The sequence below is a fragment of the Crassostrea angulata genome, chromosome 9 (genome assembly GCF_025612915.1).
Source record: "Crassostrea angulata isolate pt1a10 chromosome 9, ASM2561291v2, whole genome shotgun sequence".
NCBI classification, from domain to species: Eukaryota; Metazoa; Mollusca; class Bivalvia; order Ostreida; family Ostreidae; genus Magallana; species Magallana angulata.
This window is the reverse complement of record NC_069119.1, coordinates 29619849-29639777: the sequence shown is the minus strand read 5'-3', so window position 1 is coordinate 29639777 and position 19929 is coordinate 29619849. Positions and strand designations below refer to the sequence as shown.

General features: G+C 30.2%; 2 protein-coding genes and 2 long non-coding RNA genes across 4 annotated transcripts; all 4 read right to left on the bottom strand.

The window, feature by feature from the left end:
• Positions 1 to 1612: 1612 nt before the first annotated feature.
• LOC128162894 (uncharacterized) lies at positions 1613 to 2698 on the bottom strand. The gene is made up of 3 exons (XR_008240730.1): positions 2564 to 2698; positions 2325 to 2411; positions 1613 to 1797 (listed from the first exon to the last, which is right to left on the bottom strand). It is a non-coding gene; the product is annotated as an uncharacterized LOC128162894 (long non-coding RNA).
• Positions 2699 to 7693: 4995 nt separating this feature from the next.
• LOC128162260 (multiple epidermal growth factor-like domains protein 10) lies at positions 7694 to 9922 on the bottom strand. Its single transcript, XM_052825426.1, has 4 exons — positions 9689 to 9922; positions 9420 to 9557; positions 8192 to 8292; positions 7694 to 7732 (listed from the first exon to the last, which is right to left on the bottom strand). Exons 1-4 carry the CDS (start codon positions 9747 to 9749, stop codon positions 7694 to 7696), a joined length of 339 nt encoding a protein of 112 aa, XP_052681386.1. The 5' UTR covers positions 9750 to 9922.
• A 2049-nt stretch (positions 9923 to 11971) lies between these two features.
• On the bottom strand, positions 11972 to 15258 carry LOC128162889 (uncharacterized). Its single transcript, XR_008240726.1, has 4 exons — positions 15071 to 15258; positions 14916 to 14977; positions 14648 to 14785; positions 11972 to 12659 (listed from the first exon to the last, which is right to left on the bottom strand). It is a non-coding gene; the product is annotated as an uncharacterized LOC128162889 (long non-coding RNA).
• A 2797-nt stretch (positions 15259 to 18055) lies between these two features.
• Positions 18056 to 19546, bottom strand: LOC128162885 (uncharacterized). Its single transcript, XM_052826301.1, has 4 exons — positions 19446 to 19546; positions 19148 to 19285; positions 18930 to 18992; positions 18056 to 18492 (listed from the first exon to the last, which is right to left on the bottom strand). Exons 1-4 carry the CDS (start codon positions 19453 to 19455, stop codon positions 18290 to 18292), a joined length of 414 nt encoding a protein of 137 aa, XP_052682261.1. The 5' UTR covers positions 19456 to 19546; the 3' UTR covers positions 18056 to 18289.
• Positions 19547 to 19929: the final 383 nt, after the last annotated feature.

The following is a 19929-nucleotide window of genomic DNA, read 5'->3' as shown; positions in this document are numbered from 1 at the left end:
ATGAAAAAACACAATTAAAAATACTTAACAACATCTATTTACAAAATAAGTGAAGTTTAAAATGACTATAAATTGCATTTCATTGTGTAATACGTAATTATGATGATAGCAAAAACATGTATGCTTTACTTCCAATATACTTACGATAAGTGAAGATCTGTTTGTAAGTGGCCATATAGGATGCTAGATTTAATATTATTAAACAAAAAATGCATGTAGTACCTCCTTTACTTGATATGGACAATATTCACACGACCCAATGTGGTTTTCTGATTAAAACGCGTTTTTGAAAAATCCTTTATAGGCTATAACAGTGTCAACATTCGACAGCCAAATTGTATAAACTCAGTTGATATGACATAACTTTTTAAAATACAAACCACTTAAATTCTTCTTTGACGACTTATCAACACGCAACCCTTTCGCAATCAGCAAACACTACTCATTCCTTGAAGAAAAGTTATGCAAAGTACAATGGCCACAAGGTAAAAAAAAAGAAATATATCATCATAAAATGATACCAATTTTTACAGGAGTATTACATGTTCGTTAAAAACTGGAAGAATTGTTCCAAAGATACGATATGTTTAGTTAAAAAAAACCCCAACAACATATAACTATACCAGACTTCACATAATGCTATGATGATACGAACAATCAATTTGAAGAACGTTGTTAAATAACTTTATCACACATCCATTTAAGACGATGTTTTTGAAAGTCAAATAATTATGTTGCAATACGTTTGAATATGATGTTACAAAATTAAGGGCAATCAACTAGTAATAAATAATCGAGTAATTTGAGGAAACACCGAAATACCCAATTTGCTTTTTAAAACTCTTGTGAGTTTCATTAAAAAACTAGATTTTTTGAAAACACAAACAATTAAAATACTCTCCTAACAACATTTTATTATCATTTATGAATTCTCGAAGAATATTCTCAATTTGAAATCCATCAACACAATATAGAAAAAAAGATAAGATGTATTTGAAATAATCTGTTCAAACACAAATTTGAGTTTTAATCTTTCAATTAAGTTAGTTTATCTAAACAATGAAATGCTTTCTTTGGTGATTCATTTAGGATATGAAGGAGGCGACATTGCAGAAAAAATACATAACCTGCATGTATTTTTTCTGCAATTTCGCTACCTTCAAAACCCGAATAATCTTCAAAGAAAGAATTTTTTTTGGTTTATGTTAACATCTTTATTTTAATAACGTGATAAATTGTTTGGATAAAGTCATTTAAATCCACTAAATTGCTGCTAATATACATTAATACTTTAGGTAAGGAAACAGCCAAACCGTCTCCTATGGGAACTGAGTCTGAGATCATCATAATTTTTTTGTTCTGTCCGTGATTTATTTTAGGTCGCTGTAGATTTGGACCAATCTATAAACGTGTCTTGTAGATTTAAGTCCTCTCAGTTTCAGTCGCTGTAGGTTTCGAGCAATCGATAGACATGGCGGGTAGGTTTCAGTCTTGCTGTTTCTATACAGCTATGAATAAATTATAAATCTCTGTAGGAAATAGAGGAAATCGTATTCTGTGGATGTTATATTATCTTTTGAAGATGGGTAGGTTTGCTATTATATCAGTTTTGCTAAATAGGGGCTGTGTATACAAGACGTTTTTCTAATGATATAGTGTAAATGTATATCATATATATGATAAACGACACTGCTGCTAGTCCGATCATACCAAACAGTATAGTGTTAATCATTTCATGTTTTGATTCACGAACAGGATAAGTAAAATTCGTTGCGACTGTCGTAACATTGGAAAAACCTGTAAAGAAAGTCATATGACGTTTTAATGAGATACAATTACTGTCAGTACATAATAAAAAATTATAATGTACAAATGTATAAATGAAGGGTATTCAGGACCAAAGGCTATTGATATATTAATAGTTATTTTTTTTAATGTACTCATTTTCTGTATTCAGTGTATAGAAAATCAAAAAGTACATATGGAAACGTTATGTACATCGACATGAAAAAAACCCCAAAAACCCCACACCCATGCAATATGTTTCCGCAATATGGAAAATGATTTGTATAACATACAATACACTCCGTAACTCGTACGGTAAGTTGACGTTCGTTACGCTTTTTGCACGATACGATATGCTTCTTATGCGGTAAGAAATTATGATGAACGCTTTTCATACGCTGCTTTAAGGTGTGAGGGTCAGTAAAGCAGTCATGGTTTTCAGGGTATGTATCTTACATTATTAATATTTAGTGTTATTATTTCCAAAAAAAACCCCAACAATATTTAACTAAAATGCGGTGAAAGAAAACCTTATTTACCTTTATAACTGGTGACGTTATCAAGTTCAATAGATCTTTTTGTGATTGTTAAGGAGATTTTGTGCATTGTAGATTGGTTCTTATATTCTAAAACGAAACATATATTGTAAATACGAAAAAAGTGTATTTTTACGTTCTTTACTCTAAATATTGATCCACCTTATTTATAATATAAAAGAACAGTTATCGACTTCATCAATAGATTGTACGTTTTATAGATTATTGTTGAGGAATTTTACTTTTTGTAGGCTGTATACAACCGTTGGCATAATCACAGTTCAGAATATCACAGTTGCACAACGACTGACACTGTTTTCCAAACGTAGGATATCGACACTTCAATGCACAGTTAGATCCAAAATATCCATCTTCACAAGCTAAATAAATTTTTATATTCTACAATCTAATGAATTCAACGTCATTTTAATATTGCTCAGTAAAATATATTTATAATAAAAATATCAAATTTCCTCCAGTAATTGTGGGTATATAATTAAATTTTACATACGTATACATATATTATGTGCAAGATCCCACTTGTGTCCATAACAACATGTTCCATCTTTTCTACAAAATTTAATTTAAACAATAAATGAGTGCATGCAAAGAATAACATTTTCAAAAGAATCATTTTTAGAAAATAATTTTTATACTCACTCTGAACAGATATGCATAGATACACCCATAGACAATCGGAACATAATAATAATGGCAATAAAGAAAATCACCATAATTTCATATCTATCTGAATCAATATAAATTAAATGATATACCGGTATTAGTTCTCTAAGATATATAAATGTATAAGTTCTCAAATTAACACGCTCAATATCCTTGATCCTTGTAATGCTTTCATTGCTCTTAGCTTATATCCAAATTAATTGCAGTACTGTATTGTTTCCAGTTCCCGTGCTATTTAAATACACATAATTTATCGTTTCTGTTAAATCTATTAACGTGACAATGTACCGGAAAATTATGCAAACATAATTAAAAAAGCACACTGTGTTGATTCATTAAAAATATATCATGAACCATGTTGTGTATTTTAACAGAAAACATATCCCCCAATCTCAAGTTCCTTTTGTACTTATATATTTAAACATTTGAGTTATAATTCATATCTACGAAAATGCTTTTTTTTAATTTTAAGAATTTATGTTAAGAAAAAGATTTATAATATAAAAATTCTAAAATTTAACTTTGACCATGATTTATGTTGATTTCATGCTCTTTTTAATACTGAAATGCATATGAGCATCTTCATCATAGACAATATATGTATGCGCATCATATGACTGGTTTTAACTGGAATCCTATGTGGCCTTACATGTGTCTGTAAGTGGCCGGCTTGTTTTTTGCACAGCTTGTTACACATCAGACTCACGTGGAACATTTAACAGTCATTACTATAATAACTTAAAAATTACTACACATATATTTTTATATTGCTTACCTAACCATTCATTATTAATTGTACATGTGTATGAATAATCCTCGTTGACTGCTTGACGGGGTGAAACAGTATGAAATAGCAGAATACTCTGAATGTTTTTTTCTTCCTAGGAGACCGGTAGATTTGGCTTATAGCGAAGGAGGAGATGATTGTCTTATCCACGCTGACGATTGTTATTTAATGTTTAATGCTGTCGAAATGGAAAAGACACGTTTCATCTGTCGTAATGATCTTGTTGATAAAAACGTATACATCACGTGCTTTTGCATCTAAGAAATATCATTTTAAGTAGAATACGCTTGACGTTATCATTTAATACAGCAATCTAGAAATCTACTCAGTCCCTGTTTATATGATCTGTCAAAATTGTATGAATAGTCCCAGTGCTTAACCCGAAAATTGCAAATATCTCCGATATTGTTTGACGCGAGTCTCTCTCAATGACGTTTTGGAAATCTCTATCGTTCTCTCCTCGAATCGTCTTGCACAGAGGTTCTGTCATCTGAAAACCTCTCGTGTATATTAAAAAGGGGCCATGACCTTCCGAATATTGTTTACAGCCATTGGTATGATGACAGTATGTAACATTACAATCATACACAGCAATAACTAGGTATTGGAGACGTGGATTTACAGTTTTGTCCATGATATTCATTTTCATACGCTATAAATATAATGTTTATTGTTTTATCAATTTTTTAATAAATGTAATAATTGCTCTTTCAAACACAATTAATTATACATAATGATTATAATTATTGCCGACAAAAAAAATGAACATACCTATACATTTAATTTGAACAGGATCCCACTTGTGCCCAGAGAAGCATACTAATTTTCCATATGTTCTACACAACATTAAATTATATGATACGATGAATCAACATCCGAAACGGTAATTGAAAAATAATGTTTGATGTTTATCCATCACAGGTTTTCACAGTTACAGTTGCAAATAATTGAAGCAATATCACAAATAACAATGCTACAGTTTATATTCTACAGTGAATGTGAATTGCTTTATATGTGCATGAACAAAACCGTTCTTCCTTGTAAATGAATAATTAACTTGATTGATTTTAATGCCTTGAATAAATATATTACAATGTAGCTAGCAATGAAAAATTATCAGTATTAGAATGGTTGAGATTTCAAACGCGCTCGGGTACGTGTACATGTACTAGGGGAATCACGTAAATTCTTCGCGTAATACGTCATCAGTTTTAGTGACGATGTGGTTTCTACACGTTCTCTAAACTTGTAGAATGTCGTCTACACGTAAGTATAAACGTGTAGCTTTTCAGGACAAATACAGTCTTATTTATGAGTGAATATATTCTTGTGAAACATTATATAGACTTTTGAACTTCATTTGGATTAAAATTGATAAGAAATTCACCATATATTTGGAATTAAATAAATTCATGTCACTAAACTGTCAATTTACGACCACGTTTATGTCCTTGAAGTTAAGAAATCTCAATTGATAAACTACAAAATTGTGTATGTGTAGTTTTAACTTGCCGAACGAAGATTATGGTCGGAGCTATGAACCCTAAGGTTAACATTACCGCCTATGAAAAACACTTTAGTAAACTACACCCAGTTGGAATACCTTATTGTTCTAAATAGTTATATAAAGCGACTTTATACGAAATTAATCCAAGCTAACAGTTGAACTGTACGTTCTACATCTAAGTGTGTCTTCCGAATTTTCTCAAACATACTTGTAAAAAGCACAAGTAAATAAATGCAATGAATTAATTAAAATATTGCTCGGTACATTCAGTTAGGCCCTTCAAATTGTTTACTGTAATTTATTTTCACAAGTTATTGTATAAGAAAAACATTTTGAAAATCTTCTATACGGTACTCAAATTAGCTATGTTCGAGATTTTGCTGTATCTGTGTTCGTACTAAAAGAGTTGTACTTCACTGTGTGTATATCAGATCTTGTCCCTTTTCTCTATTTCATGAATTTAAATAAAATAACTGAAACTTTTGAACGTGAGAGGTGTGATGATGATTATTATCTTTCTTCTTTTTTTTGATATAATTAATTATTATGAAATACCAATTTATCATTTTTTGTTTAGAATAGCCATTGCACACGGATCAGCAAGTTGTGTTGAACCAGACAAGGAAAACAGCTATAATGTGAACATGGTTCTGCAGTGTGAATGACCTCTTTCGTGACCAGTAATAAAATTTTTGACAGACACTGGTAGATGCAGACTACATGGTTTAGCCATTCTCTTCATTTGTTTTTCCTTAGGTTGCCTACAATTTTTTTGGTTTTGATTTAGGACTTTTTAAGTTTTAAGTATTTCAAATTTAAGAACAAAGAATTTAGTCATACAATTAGAATCAGGATTATCATTTTGGCACATGCATTGCTTTATACTTGTATGAGTATCACTAGGTTTAAATTTCTGAGTTTTTCTTTCTCTGTTTCTCCGAACAATAAACATGAATATATTTTTCTAAAACATGTACATATAACTTTAAAAACCAAGGGCAATAATCCAATGTTAGATTGAATCCCTGGTATTTATTCTTTCCTGGATATGAAAAAATGCTATAAAGGCTGCTGATAGAAAAGGATAATACAGATTTGAAAATATCTCATAATTGTTATAGATGTACAATAGATTCAAAAAATGAATTTCCACAAGTTTTAAAATACCGATAGCTGATAACTTCAATATTGTACCTCTGCTTAAGGATATTTAAGATATTCCGTATATTGTGTCTTTTATTTTTCTTACTTACATGTACACCTTATCAAAGTCCCACTAAAAGTTGTGTTAATATTGAGGATTTACCCTGCCCCTAATACTACGTTCCTGTTTTATGCATATGGAATGTTTAATAAAAACATATTTACTACCTAATATCTAGCAATCCAAAGTGACGTCCATAATGCCGGTATTGCATTTTCTGCAATGATCGCTGCCATCATAACCCGCATGAATCGTCAAAGCAAGCATGTTATTGTTTATATTTACATCTTTTTCTTAACAAAATGATAAATTGATTTTAAAATATAAGTTAAATTAACTACATTACTGTTATTGTACATCGGTGCTTAGCTTAAAGAAACATCCAAATTGTATCCTATGAGAATTCGAATCTTACATTATTATGATTCTTATTTCGTGTAGTCCGTAACATTAGACAGACGTAGGATAAGGACACTTATTATAACAGTTCTCCCCAAGAAACCCTCTGGCATAAACTATAATTATATATAATTGAAAAAGTAAAGACAGGTGATACGTAGCTATACGAAACACAGTCATTGTAATATGTAAATATGTCAATGCGCTTAACTATGGCCGATAAAAATGGAAATAAACATAAATTTATTTCGTTCAGGATTCAACTTATATCCTGTACATCATGCTAATTTTCCATCTTTAAACATGCATTACTAACTTTGTAAACTGACATCTTTAAAGCAGTGATACTTAAACGACCCATCAATTTATATTATGTGTTAGGAAAGCCTTTCCCTTTCAGTGCCTTCAATGACTTCCTTTGTCAAACAAACCAAATTTGTATATGGTCAAATGAATGCTTTAGAAAGTCATTTACAGATATTTTCTATGGAAAGTTCGGCAGATAATTGTCTCAGTTTATTCCGAAACAATGAAGACTAGTAAACATTAGAGCATATACAATTTAAGCAAACCCGTGAATTTTTGACGTTTTCCTAAAAAAAGTTATCAAATATGTTTGACCACTTAAAAAACACAATGAAAGTAAATATAAATATTCGGATTACGTTTCACAAAATTTCAACTGAAATGTGTTATACCGCATTTTCTAGCTAATCTTTACACTATGATATACGGGAAAATGATGCATCAAATGAGTTACATTGTCCATTAAGCCTTCCGTACCTAATTGATTATTTTAAAGGGATGTAATAATGCAGTCTTTCTGATCTCTGAAAAATTCCATAGATAAGCAATCAAAATCTATGATGGTTTACAATAATTTGTATTTCTCACAGTTTATATCGACAAAACCATTGTTACACAGGTAATTCTACGAAAGAAATGAATGAATTATCCCCTGGCATTATTTGTAAATCACGTAATAACACATCTAGGACACCTAGTTGCTTTTAATTGATTAACAACATTGTCTTTTGGAATGTATTTAATCTAGTTGAGCTCATACATGCTTCCAAAAAATTGATTCTGGTGTTAAAATCAATGAAAAGAACTCAAAACTTAACTAATAATTTTAGACAAAAACCAGCATGTATATCGAACCAGATTCAGTTTTAAAAGTTTGTTTCGCCAAGAGGTGCCAATGTTAAGCTGTCAACATGTTTCTCTAGCACACGTGTATAAATATATATCATACAAATGATAAAAGATACTGCTGTAAGTGCAATTACTGCAGCCATTAAAGAATGAAGCTTTTCCTGTTTTGTTATCTTGGTTTCACAAACTGCCGTGTGATAATTTGTTGTATTGTCTGTAGTTTTATTGGAAGTCCCTATAATAAAAGAATTGACTGTTAACTTAATTTTTCACATGGCAAAATGGGGAATTAAAAAGGATAAATGCATAAAAATGCTTTGACAAATATTGTTTTGAGATCTATGACAAATTTGAATGTTTTTCAATTTTTTAATGCAGAAACATATTTACAGCACTTGTCTCTCAATTATATGTAGTTTTATAATCCTATGAATTATTCATTCCTGATTTTTATCATTGTTATATTAAAAAATTTACCAGTAATATTATTGAATACCACAATAGATCTGCAACTATTTTGCTATATTTAGGAAACCATATTTTTAGAGCAAAGATCCTTTGTAGAGCTGTTAGGTAGATATAGAAGGATAAACGTTTAATTAGTCGTCAAATTTTTATACCTAGTTAAATGATTTGTCAAATTAAAGTTCAAAAAGTGACCGACAAGAAAATCAAAACAAAACACAACCAACAACCCCCCCCACCCCCCCCCCCCCCCAAAAAAAAAAAAAAAAAAAACAACCCCAAGATAAAAAACCCAACAACAAAAAACCAAACAAACACCCTCCATCGAAAATAAAGAGATTAATTGTCTTTGACACGTGCACATGTATTCTATCATGTTTGTTTTATAAGGTTTAAGTTTGATATCTTTTGAGAGTGGCATTCAAACTTATCGTATAATTATTTTTATGTACATGCATGTAGATTTAAACTTCAACAAAAATGAAAATCATCAAGGTATTATAAAGATGAAAATCATAGTGACATACACTTGCAAATTATAACATTAATCAATACTAGCCTAATCAATATTTCTTTCAAATCTTGCAGGTAAATATATTGTAGAATTAACCAAATATTAAATGAAGAAGAACTATTTAAAGAAACAAAAAGTTGCCTTGTAAAATAAAATATAAACTAATCTAATGGATATCAAAAAGAAAAAAAAAACCTTGAAACAGTTTAATTCCATGAAAATATCCCTATGATATATTGCCATTTTGTGAGGATAGTTGAAGAGAAAATATTGAGAAAATATTGTATACCCGTAGAGTACATTGTATAAGGAAATAAAATACATATCAAAACATGTTTATGAATAGATTGTGTAAAATAGATTTAATGGAAGCGAATTCTTACCTCCTGAAGACTGTATACAGCCTTTGACATGATCACACTCTGTTACATTACAGCTACAAACAGACTGACATCCCTGTCCATACATCGGGTACGGACACTTGGAAACACAGTTTATTTCCTTAAACCCCTTGCCACATGCTATTGATAAATATGATTATTAAAGTAAAATAAATTTGACATACAATTAGATACATTTTATACAATTATTGAAAAAGAAATATCATGTTGTTCAAAATTATTAAAGGTATTTAAAAATGAAACCCACATACGTATACATTTATTCTGTGCAAGATCCAATTTGTATCCCTGACAGCAATATTTTCCATCCATTCTACAAAAAAATACACACAAGTGGATAATAAATCAACATTTCTGATACAGGTATGAAAACAAAATTAATTTTCTCACCCAGAACAGGTATTTGTAGACACAGGCACAAACTTTTGAAGCAATAGCAATAACGCTAAACAGACTCTAACCATACTTTTCATCATATATATTGTATCTGGATTTTGGTTTTATCTGCAAGGATACATAAAAACCATTTTTTTCTGAAATTTATTAATAAATTGGTTCCTAAAAAATTATGCAGCTGTTATCCTTGTTCCTTGTTATAAAAATGATCTGACCAATTTAAAATGACTTAACCGGAGATACTATAATAAAAAAAAATCAAGGTAATGTATTATAAAATAGCCACACAATTAATTATCAGATATGAAATACAAAATGGTTAAGTACCTGGAAAAAAGTGGTTCCCATTTCACAATTTTAGCTGCGTCTGGATCATTTAGAAATCAAGGACTAACTGTATTATTGATTCATCAACATTGAACGTCTTATAGCTTTTAGATAACAGGGAACATTTATTTGATGAGAAGTATTTAAAAGGGGACACCCCCTGTTTTATCGCACCGTTGTGCTGAGAAAAAATTGTTTTTTAATCAGGGCGATTAAGATTTCAATTTTCTGGTTAAACTAAATCTGAACTGACTCCCTACAGCATGTAATCTTACTTCACCGTAAATTATTTCACTAACGATCATATATTGTATAAATATTTTTTTTTAAAATACAGTCATTCATTTTTACAAAAATTTAGGCAAAATTATTTCAGTGCAGAAAGGTTAAGTTAAATGCACCGTATCGCCGAAAGAAGCATACAGACGCCCATTTTTTGTTATGAATTTTGGTTAACCTGTGAGTGTACAATTTTTAAAAATAATTCGAAAAAAAAACTTAAAGATTTTTGAGAGCAGGATCCAACCTCATTATAGTCAAATGAAGCACATTCGATTTTATACACAACATCCACAAGTTTAACAATAGAAACATAGATCATACTCTATGAATCAAAACATTATTTCATATTGTCAAAAAATTACTGGGTAAAGACTTAGAACTTTGGTTTATTGTACATTTATCAACAAATTTTAATTAATTCGGCGAGGCATCAACAGCAAACATCGCCAATTTTATCAAAAGGTAGTCCTTGGCTGAGTTTATAAAGGAATTGTCCTATAGCCTTAGCTATCTTATTTTTTATGAGAATCAAAGAAGTGACACAAGGGTTAGGTAGCAATGCATTTATATGTCTTTTCGTTGAGAATGCTTATTTATTACCTGGATAAGAACAATTTAGCGATCTTGACCGGTTGCAAAACGAAACCTGGTCCTTTGCTGGATATCACTTCCGGTTTAGTCAAATTTCGTAAAAATCCTCTGGGTTGTTCTGGGTTGCCGATGGAAGAAACAAGGAACTTTCAGCAGATGAAAGTTATCTTAAAATAACTTTTTTTTTTTCAGATTGCCATAAATTTGGAACAATGTCCAGGACGAAATAAACAGTAAATTAAAAGTGAGAAAATCCTGTCGGAAGAACAACCAAGACACCAACATTTTTAGGGCTCTGGCTCTTTCCATTTTGGTCATTATGCCAAAAATAATTGTTTTGCATATTAGACAGCTACTAAAGGCTAATAACAATCACAGAAATGTAAAACACTGCCGTGCATCGTGTTTTGTTCAATTCAATGTATGACTAGTCTTATTAGGTCGTCTTAGTCACTTAATAAGTTTACATATTTACATTTTTAAATTCAATGATCACTAATATCAATAAAAAATATAATATTTTGTTAATATTTTGTTGTGACTTTAATTTGACTATGGCACTTTGTTAAGTTTAACTTTTATATTTATGTTTTTTTCTCTTCAATAAATGACTAGTCCTGTTAGATCACTAGAATCACTCAGGTTAAGAATTTTACCCTTTAAGTTCTTCTTGGACACTCCAAAGCCAATTGTTCCCATTGTAGATTTGAAACATCTCTGGGATAAGAGGAATTTAAATTGTAAATTCTTTGATCAATTTAAATTGTAAATTATATGATCTAACCATCTCCGGGACCTGATGGGGGATCATATAGGCGGAAAGGCGAAATTAAAAAAAAAATCTTCTCTACTTACAAACATGTTTAAGATGTCATGACAGGCAACTATTATTAATCACAGTCAAACTTATTAAGCAACACAAGAAAAAAAATCACCCTGATACATGTACATGCAATATATGCGTGTTATTTTGTTTTCTGTCGAAAATGCAGAATAAAAACTATTCGTATAATGTGTTCATATTGATGTCCTGTATTAATTTATGATATAGTTAAGTTTATTTTAGCCTGTGACAATATAACACAAAAAGAATCAGGTCGATATCGTATCACACAATCTGAAAAATCTATTGCAAACACTTCAGATTATATCGACTTATCGCAAATTAAACATCCTTAAATAACATTTATTAAAATAACTAGGTAAACAATTTCAACACATGATTGTATCTTTTAATTGGCAATTCAAAGAAGCTGATTTATGAAACGAGTTATTAACTTAATAAAAAAAAATACTTTGAAACCTTTGACTGAAAAAGAAAAGGAAATAGTTATACATTTAATTGCTATTGCTGTAGTTTTTATTTGTCTACTTATAGCAAATTCGTGTCTGGTCAACTACAAATTCTCTAAACTGTTGCTCTGTTCAAAAGACGTTTCTCTAGTACTCGTGTATAAAAATACAGTATGAATATGATTAATGACAATCCTGCTAGTCCGACTACACCAAACAATAAAGTGTTGATCCTTTTAGATGTTTTCTTTGTCTCATAAACATGATTAGTTTGATTCGTTGAAGGGTTTGTCGTTTCATTGGACATATCTCTTGTTGTATCGTTGGAAATGTCTGTAATTAAACAACTATACCTGTGTTATTGTGTTAAATTGAGATAACTTAGGTTTCAATCAACAACTGAAAACACAATAACCCCCCCCCCCAACAAAAAAGGAAAGACCATAACAATGCTCTTCATATATTTTTTTATTGATATTTTTATAGATGTGTTCATTTTCTAGGTCTGCGAACAAAAAGGTGTTTCTTTTTGATTTTTTTTTACTCTAAGAATATCATAAATTGTGCTAATGGAATATATTACAATTTAAATGTAATTCAGTATAACAATACCATCATCTATATGCAATATTTTCTTCAATATACAATGCAGTGCGCTATTTATACAGTAGTATACGTTTCTTGCACAATACGATGACTTTGTTGCATGTAACATACCGGTTCCTTTTTTAACGGTACGTTATGATTCTTTCACCATACATTTGGTGCAAAAACCATACTTTTTCATACGTTTTAGGTAAAAAAAAGCGTTTGGGTTTTAACGTAACGAAATAATACATGCTATTATTTACAATACTAATAAACGAGTCATTAGCGATTTCTTTTTTACATCTATGCTACTATATTTAATATACTCGAATTTTTGGGCTTTAACACCGAGAAATCGGAAGAGTACTGTCATTTGTTTTATATATTTTAAACATTATTGGTACTTGAAGATTACCAATTTGTTTTTATTTTTTCTCAATTAAACTTCGCTAATTAATAATCAACGAAAATTCTTTTAAAAAATCCTGAAATCATATGGATTTTTCGCATGCGCATTTTATTCACGTTAAATCAGGGGAGGCTCTTTAGTTTTTGTTTCCACAATTTCACATTTAAATGGATAAACTCAGAAACGGTATTTTACAAAAATGTGAAAATTTTCATTGAAAATGTGTCACATATATGTTCTGTTCATCAAAGGATTCGGGAGATAACTCTAACTCAGTGCAATTAATATTAAAAAATCCCGATAGTTCCGAATGTCAACTTGAAGCAAGTGAAAAACATTGCTGGAGAAAGTGTTGAGAACTTCATTAATATTAATTAAAGTTTTAGATGAAAGGTATTTACAGCCTCAAAATGGTTTATTATGAATAATATGACTGTTATATTTTCAATGCAGCTTCATTAATTTTCTCCAAAATAAGCAGAGTGTAGTAAAATTAATAGCATTATTTTAGGCATAAAACATTATTAAATATGTAAATGGCAACAATACGGTGTGTCCATGTATCTATTTCGTAAATGTTCGATATTATATTCAATGTCAACCCGTGCACGCCCGGGTCAAAGTCTAGTATATATAATTATATATATAATTGGTGTTTCAAACACGTCGTTTTCAGAAACCAAGTCCTAGAGACGTGTTCATGCTATATAAAAAGAAGTTCGAAATACCAAACTTAATTTTTCTTTTACCAATTTCAGGAGAAATGCATTAAAATAGTTTTAAAATTTATATTTAAAATAATTTGTCTTCATGGTATACTAGAACTGATATTAAATGATACAAAGCTGCCATGATATAAATTAACATTTTTTTGTAAAAGTTAATTTCACTAGTATGATTGTTATTTTGCAACTCTGTCCTTGAATTTGGTGTGTATTCAATCAGTACCTGTACCTCTGACTAACTCCTTTTTCCAACTAATTAAATTTCCGCGAGACAGTCAAATGTACCATAGAGTTGATGACCCATGCTATATGGATGTTGCGTGGTTATATTAAAAATATTGCGGTCTGTAGTTTATTATCTCCCATCTACACACAATCACTGTTAACATACATTGCCTGTCATTTTTTGATGTGTATTCAAGCATATAGTAAACTAACGAAATCGTAAAATAAGGAGAAAAAAAAGAAAGAAAAAATTCAAAAAATTACTGACAAATACCTTATCCGATCCCCCCCCCCCATTTCTACATAGAGAATTTATGTCAAACAGACTTTAACAATATATCATTCATATTATTATTAATAATAATGTATCTTACTTTTCGTACGCTGTATACAACCATTGACATTATCACAGTTTTGATAATCACAAAAACAAAATAACTGGCAGTTCTTTCCATACCAAGGGTACTGACACTTCAATTTGCAGTTTTCTCCTCCAAATCCATATTCACAGGCTAATTAAATGAATTTCGAAAACCTAGTGAATTCGTAATTATCATACAATTTCGTTATTAGATACTTCAAATTATACAAATATCATTTTTTTTCCCAATGATTGCAAGTATCTGATTAAAGTATACATACGTATACATATATTATGTGCAAGATTCCACTTGAAACCAGAACAGCAGTTTGCTCCTTGTAGTCTGCACAAATCAAATAACAAATAATATACATGTAGAAATGTTTACGTTAAAAATATCTCTAAAACAGTTGAAAGAGAAATCAATTTTACTCACCCATTGCACATATTCATACATACAATTGCAGACAATTGGAGCAGTGTCAACAAAGTAAGACACAAAGTCACATTTTTTTTCAACTGCATTTGAATCATGGTAAAAGTGCAAAGATAACACTAAATTATGAAATTAGCAAATAGATTAGTTTTCATTAAACAACACGTTCGATATCCCGTTCCTTGTAATGAAATACGTACGTTGTGATGTAAGCAATCAAACTGAAAGTTCAACCAATGCCAATGCAATGATGCAATGATACTTTATCTTACTATTGCATGCAATAATCAAGTATTTTTTCCGTTAAAGCCATTCCTGTGACAGATGAACTGAGAGATAATTCAAACATTTTTACAAAATTGAACTTCTATGTACAAATAAATGACTTATAAACAAGCTATAAATAAATTTGATTAATATACATGTACGTAAATGTATATAAAAATGTGTTTAGTTAGAATATATGGCCATTTTAATATCCATATACATTGTAAATATGGTAATAATGAAATATTTATACCAAACGAATAAGAGAGATAGAAAGTAAAGCATAGAACTGAAAACTTAAAACACGGATGTACGATGTGATTGTTTGAAAATCTCTCAACGAAAAGTTATTTCCTCCAGTCTTTATAATCTTGATTCAATAATGATCTAAAAGCCATTTTTAATAGGTGCAATAAAGGTTATTTAAAGTTGTTTTCCTGTAACAGCGATTGTGAAGTAAATGAAATAAAGAAAGTTTAATCAACAGAGTGAGGATTTGTGCTTCCTGTATTTGAACTAATGAGGAAAGTATGGAAAGGGATGTCATTAAAATATTGTATTTCAAACATTTATTTAAAATTTAAAAGAAGTACGAAATACCAAACTAAATTTTTCTTTTGCCAATCTTAAGAGTAATGCATTTGAAATACAACATATATGTGTGTTATAGACTAATTTAATCAAATAGTTTTATCTATATTAAAAATAATTTGTCTTCGTGGTATAGTAGAATTGATATTAAATACCGGGTAATACAAAACTGCCATGATATAATTTAACATGTCGTTTGGTAAAAGTTACTTTCACTAGTATGATTGTTATTTTGCAACTCTGTCCTTGAATTTGGTTTGTTTTCAATCAGTATGTGTACCTCTGACTAACTCTTTTTTTCCAACTCTTTAAATTTCCGCGAGCCAGTTAAATGTACCAAAGAGTTGATAACCCGTGCTATATGCATGTTGCGTGGTTGTATTGGAAATATTGCGGTCTATAGTTTTTTTTATCTCCCATCTACACACTATCACCGTTACCGCACATTTTGTCTGTCATTTTTAGACGGGGTCACGTGACCCCGTCTATCGGTTTACTGTCAGCCGAAGTCTCAAACCGGAAGGCACCCGTAGAACACATGAATTGAGTCTACGCGTAAGAAAATAGTGCAGAAAGTTTTCATGCATTTCAGTAAATATGTATTATAAAAACACGCATTAAATCTTTTTAAGTCCTCTGTGTATAAACAAAATTCTATTTAGAAAATAAACAAATAGTGTTATTGATCAAAATATTTTTGCTCGGGTTAAAATGTGGAATGAGTTACGTCACTGAATGCACAGCGCCGTTGACGACTCAGTTGGTGTACGAGCTCATTAATCAATAGAACGAGATGATGGTGGAATCGAAATTAAAGTTCCCAAACGCAATGTGCCATTTTTGAAAAGTTGTGAATTTTATTTTGACAATCTTTCACCTTAATACTACCAAACTTCATGTGCAAGCCGAAGTTAAAATCGGGTCGGGTTATACACAGATGTTTTTTTCAAATTAAATAGGTGTTTCATTGGCTTCCAGTCTACTTGCGGTATGACTGCTGTTCGTCTCTAAAGGAATTTTGTACAAGGAAAATAAAAACAAGTCTGACTTTGCCTTTTCGTTCGTTGGCTCTTTAGTTGATTAAACTGAATTAAAATTTTAAACAATGCATTGTTTGCAAAATCTATAATAGATTATACATTTTGGAAGAGTTATACATCATATAATATACAATCTTATCGATTGAAGAACAAAGATACATGTTAATGTTTTCCGGCTTAGTTGGAATCAGGCTCGGGGTGAATTACATTGTAAAATAATGCATTACATTACCATTACGTCATGAATTAGGGCATTAAATAACCATTACTTAATTTTCTTAAAGTAATGCATTACATTACCATTACATGAGTAAAGTAATGCATTACCATTACTTTGTGAAAAGTCAATACGTTTAAAAAAGTAATTTAAAAACTAAATAAAGAGTTTTTGTAAATATTTCATAATTAAAACATGCTTAAAATATTTACAGGTTCATGTTCACTATCAGGTTCAAATTTAATGACTCATACAAGATTGCTGTTGCACTTGTAGTTCTCAAAGTAAGGCTGGTCCTGTAACATTTACACGCTAATGGCGGAGTTGACAATCTCTATTATTTATGTCTCTGATTTTCGAGGACTGAGCAACACTGTCTCTATCAGATAATATTATTACGGCTCTGTGGAAAACTTATGCAAAGTTAAGTGGTGACACCGTCGAAAGAATTTCAGAATTCTCAAAAAGTACCAAATTTTAAAAGTGAAGGTTCGATCTTTCGTTCATGAAACAATGTTAGGGATACAAAAGATGTTTGGTTAATTTAAGTGAACATATTGCTATTGCTATACTTTTCATTATGACATTACAATTTAAAGGGTAATTTATTATTGAGATAAATGAAGTGTCTGTTATTTATAAATAACTTATCAAATATCTTGAGAAGAAGCCGAAATCACCAATTTGACTTTCCTAAACTCGTGTGAACGTTATCAATTTACCAGATGTAAAGGCATATTTGGATGTCAAAGTACAATGAATTAAAAATCCGTTTCTATCCTAATGATAAAATCAAACATCCACCTTTTGTTTATTAAAATATTATTGATGTTGGGTTTGTATTTGAAATAATCTTGTCAACAACAAATAACGACTTGCAGCTCGAAATTTAGGTCTAGATCTAACATTTGATTCCAGAGTGTCTTTTTGATGATGCTAGAACCATTATGACGTCATTTTTGATTTGACGAATTTGATTTGGAGCATCATCGAAAAAATTTAAATCTGGAATTTCATTCACCTGTACGCAACTTTTATTTTTTAGATATTGTCCTTAAAAGAGATTATGGTTATAAAATGGTTGAGTTTTGTTTTTTTATTATTTCACCTAAACTGAAAGATTGATTTGACTAAGCGTTTCTCTAATACTCGTGTGTAAAGATACATCATGTATATGATAAATGAAAGTGTCATTAGTCCTATTATACCAAATATGAGAGTGTTGATCTTTTTAGGTTCTGTTTTCTTTGTTTCATAAACAGGGTAAGTTGAATTCGTAGTAGTGTCTGTCGTAACATTATAAATATCTGAAATAAAACAACAATAAATGTGTTACTTATATCAAGATAATTTTTTTCCTGTTAATATACCCCCGTCTGTAACTTTAAGATTGCTATTGTTTGATATTTTTATTACCACAGTCTTATTTATTATTATATAACATACGTTAACGTAATCATTATAATCATACACGAACATAAGCAACACGTGTAATCCTCAAATGAAGCAAATTTCACCCCTGCCTCAAATGATTTGAAAAAAGAAATAATAATGACTATTGTCCCTTTTTATCTCAAGGTTTAATATTAATTAAAGATACTAATCGATTGACGCAACATTAACACATTAGTTAACAATATATTTTTTGAAGAAAACAATCTACATACACGGACACAGCTGACACATCTAAAAATCACTAAAATGAAATAACTATTGATCCAAGCAGGAACTTATTTCTAATTACCTCTATGACTGCTGGCTGTAACGGTCTTGTCGTTTGTGTGTATTGTAGATTGAACCATATATTCTGTAAAAAAAAAAAACCCTCGTGTTTAAAGACAGGAAGCTGCATCGTACGCCTTTAACTTAAATTATTGATCCATATTTTTTATGAAATAACAAAGTCCATATAAAATGTACTTCAACGATAACTAATCATAAATAAATGAAAATGTATCTTACTTCTTGTAGGCTGTATACAACCGTTAACATGATTGCAGTTTGTGACATCACATTTACACTTAGACTGACAGTCCTTTCCATACGTAGGATATTGACACATGGTGTCACAATTTAATCCATGAAATCCCTTTTCACAGGCTTAGAAATTTTATGATTTAAAAAATGTGATAAATTTGTTATTATCTTAAAATAATCATTATAATGATAATTATTACCTAAAAATACATTTATCAAAATATACAAACTTAATATAAAATTTCTTTCAATAATTGCAGGTATTTTATAAAAGTATACATACGTATACACATATTATGTGAATGATCCCACTTATACCCATGACAACAATATGTTCCATCTACTCTGAAAAAATATGAATAATAAACATTTATAAATGTTTGCGTTAAAACTTTTCTGAAGCATTCGTTGACAGAGAATCAATTTCACTCACCCATAACAGATGTGCATAGAAACTTTTACCGACAACTGAAGGAGTATCAAAAGAGTAATAAACAAAGTCACCATATTTTGAACTTTATCTGAATAGTGATGAAAAAAAAATGCAATGATCTCACTAAATTTATAAATATGATTGGACTGGTTTTCCTCAATCAACGCGTTCGTTATCCTTGTTCCTTGTCCTGCAATGCGTACACGGTTTTAATGCAGACATAAACATTCAATTGCAAATAAATGCCGTGATGCTTTATCTGACAAGTACATGCAATGAACAAGTATTTCCTTTCCGTTAGAGCCATTCCTGTAACAGATAAACCGGAAGATAC

Bases quoted from the DNA above. Each gene is read 5' to 3' on its own strand.
- LOC128162260 (XM_052825426.1), bottom strand. From the start codon at position 9,749: ATGGATGGAAAATATTGCTGTCAGGGATACAAATTGGATCTTGCACAG. The intron at 8,293-9,419 runs GTAAGAATTCGC...CTTTTATTATAG, and splicing joins CTGTATACAGTCTTCAGGAG to GGACTTCCAATAAAACTACA. The intron at 7,733-8,191 runs GTAATTGCACTT...GGAATTTTTCAG, and splicing joins TTCATTCTTTAATGGCTGCA to AGATCAGAAAGACTGCATTA.
- LOC128162885 (XM_052826301.1), bottom strand. The intron at 18,993-19,147 runs GTAAGATACATT...TTTTTTTTACAG, and splicing joins TTGTATACAGCCTACAAGAA to AATATATGGTTCAATCTACA. The intron at 18,493-18,929 runs GTAATTAGAAAT...GTTTTATTTCAG, and splicing joins TACAGCCAGCAGTCATAGAG to ATATTTATAATGTTACGACA.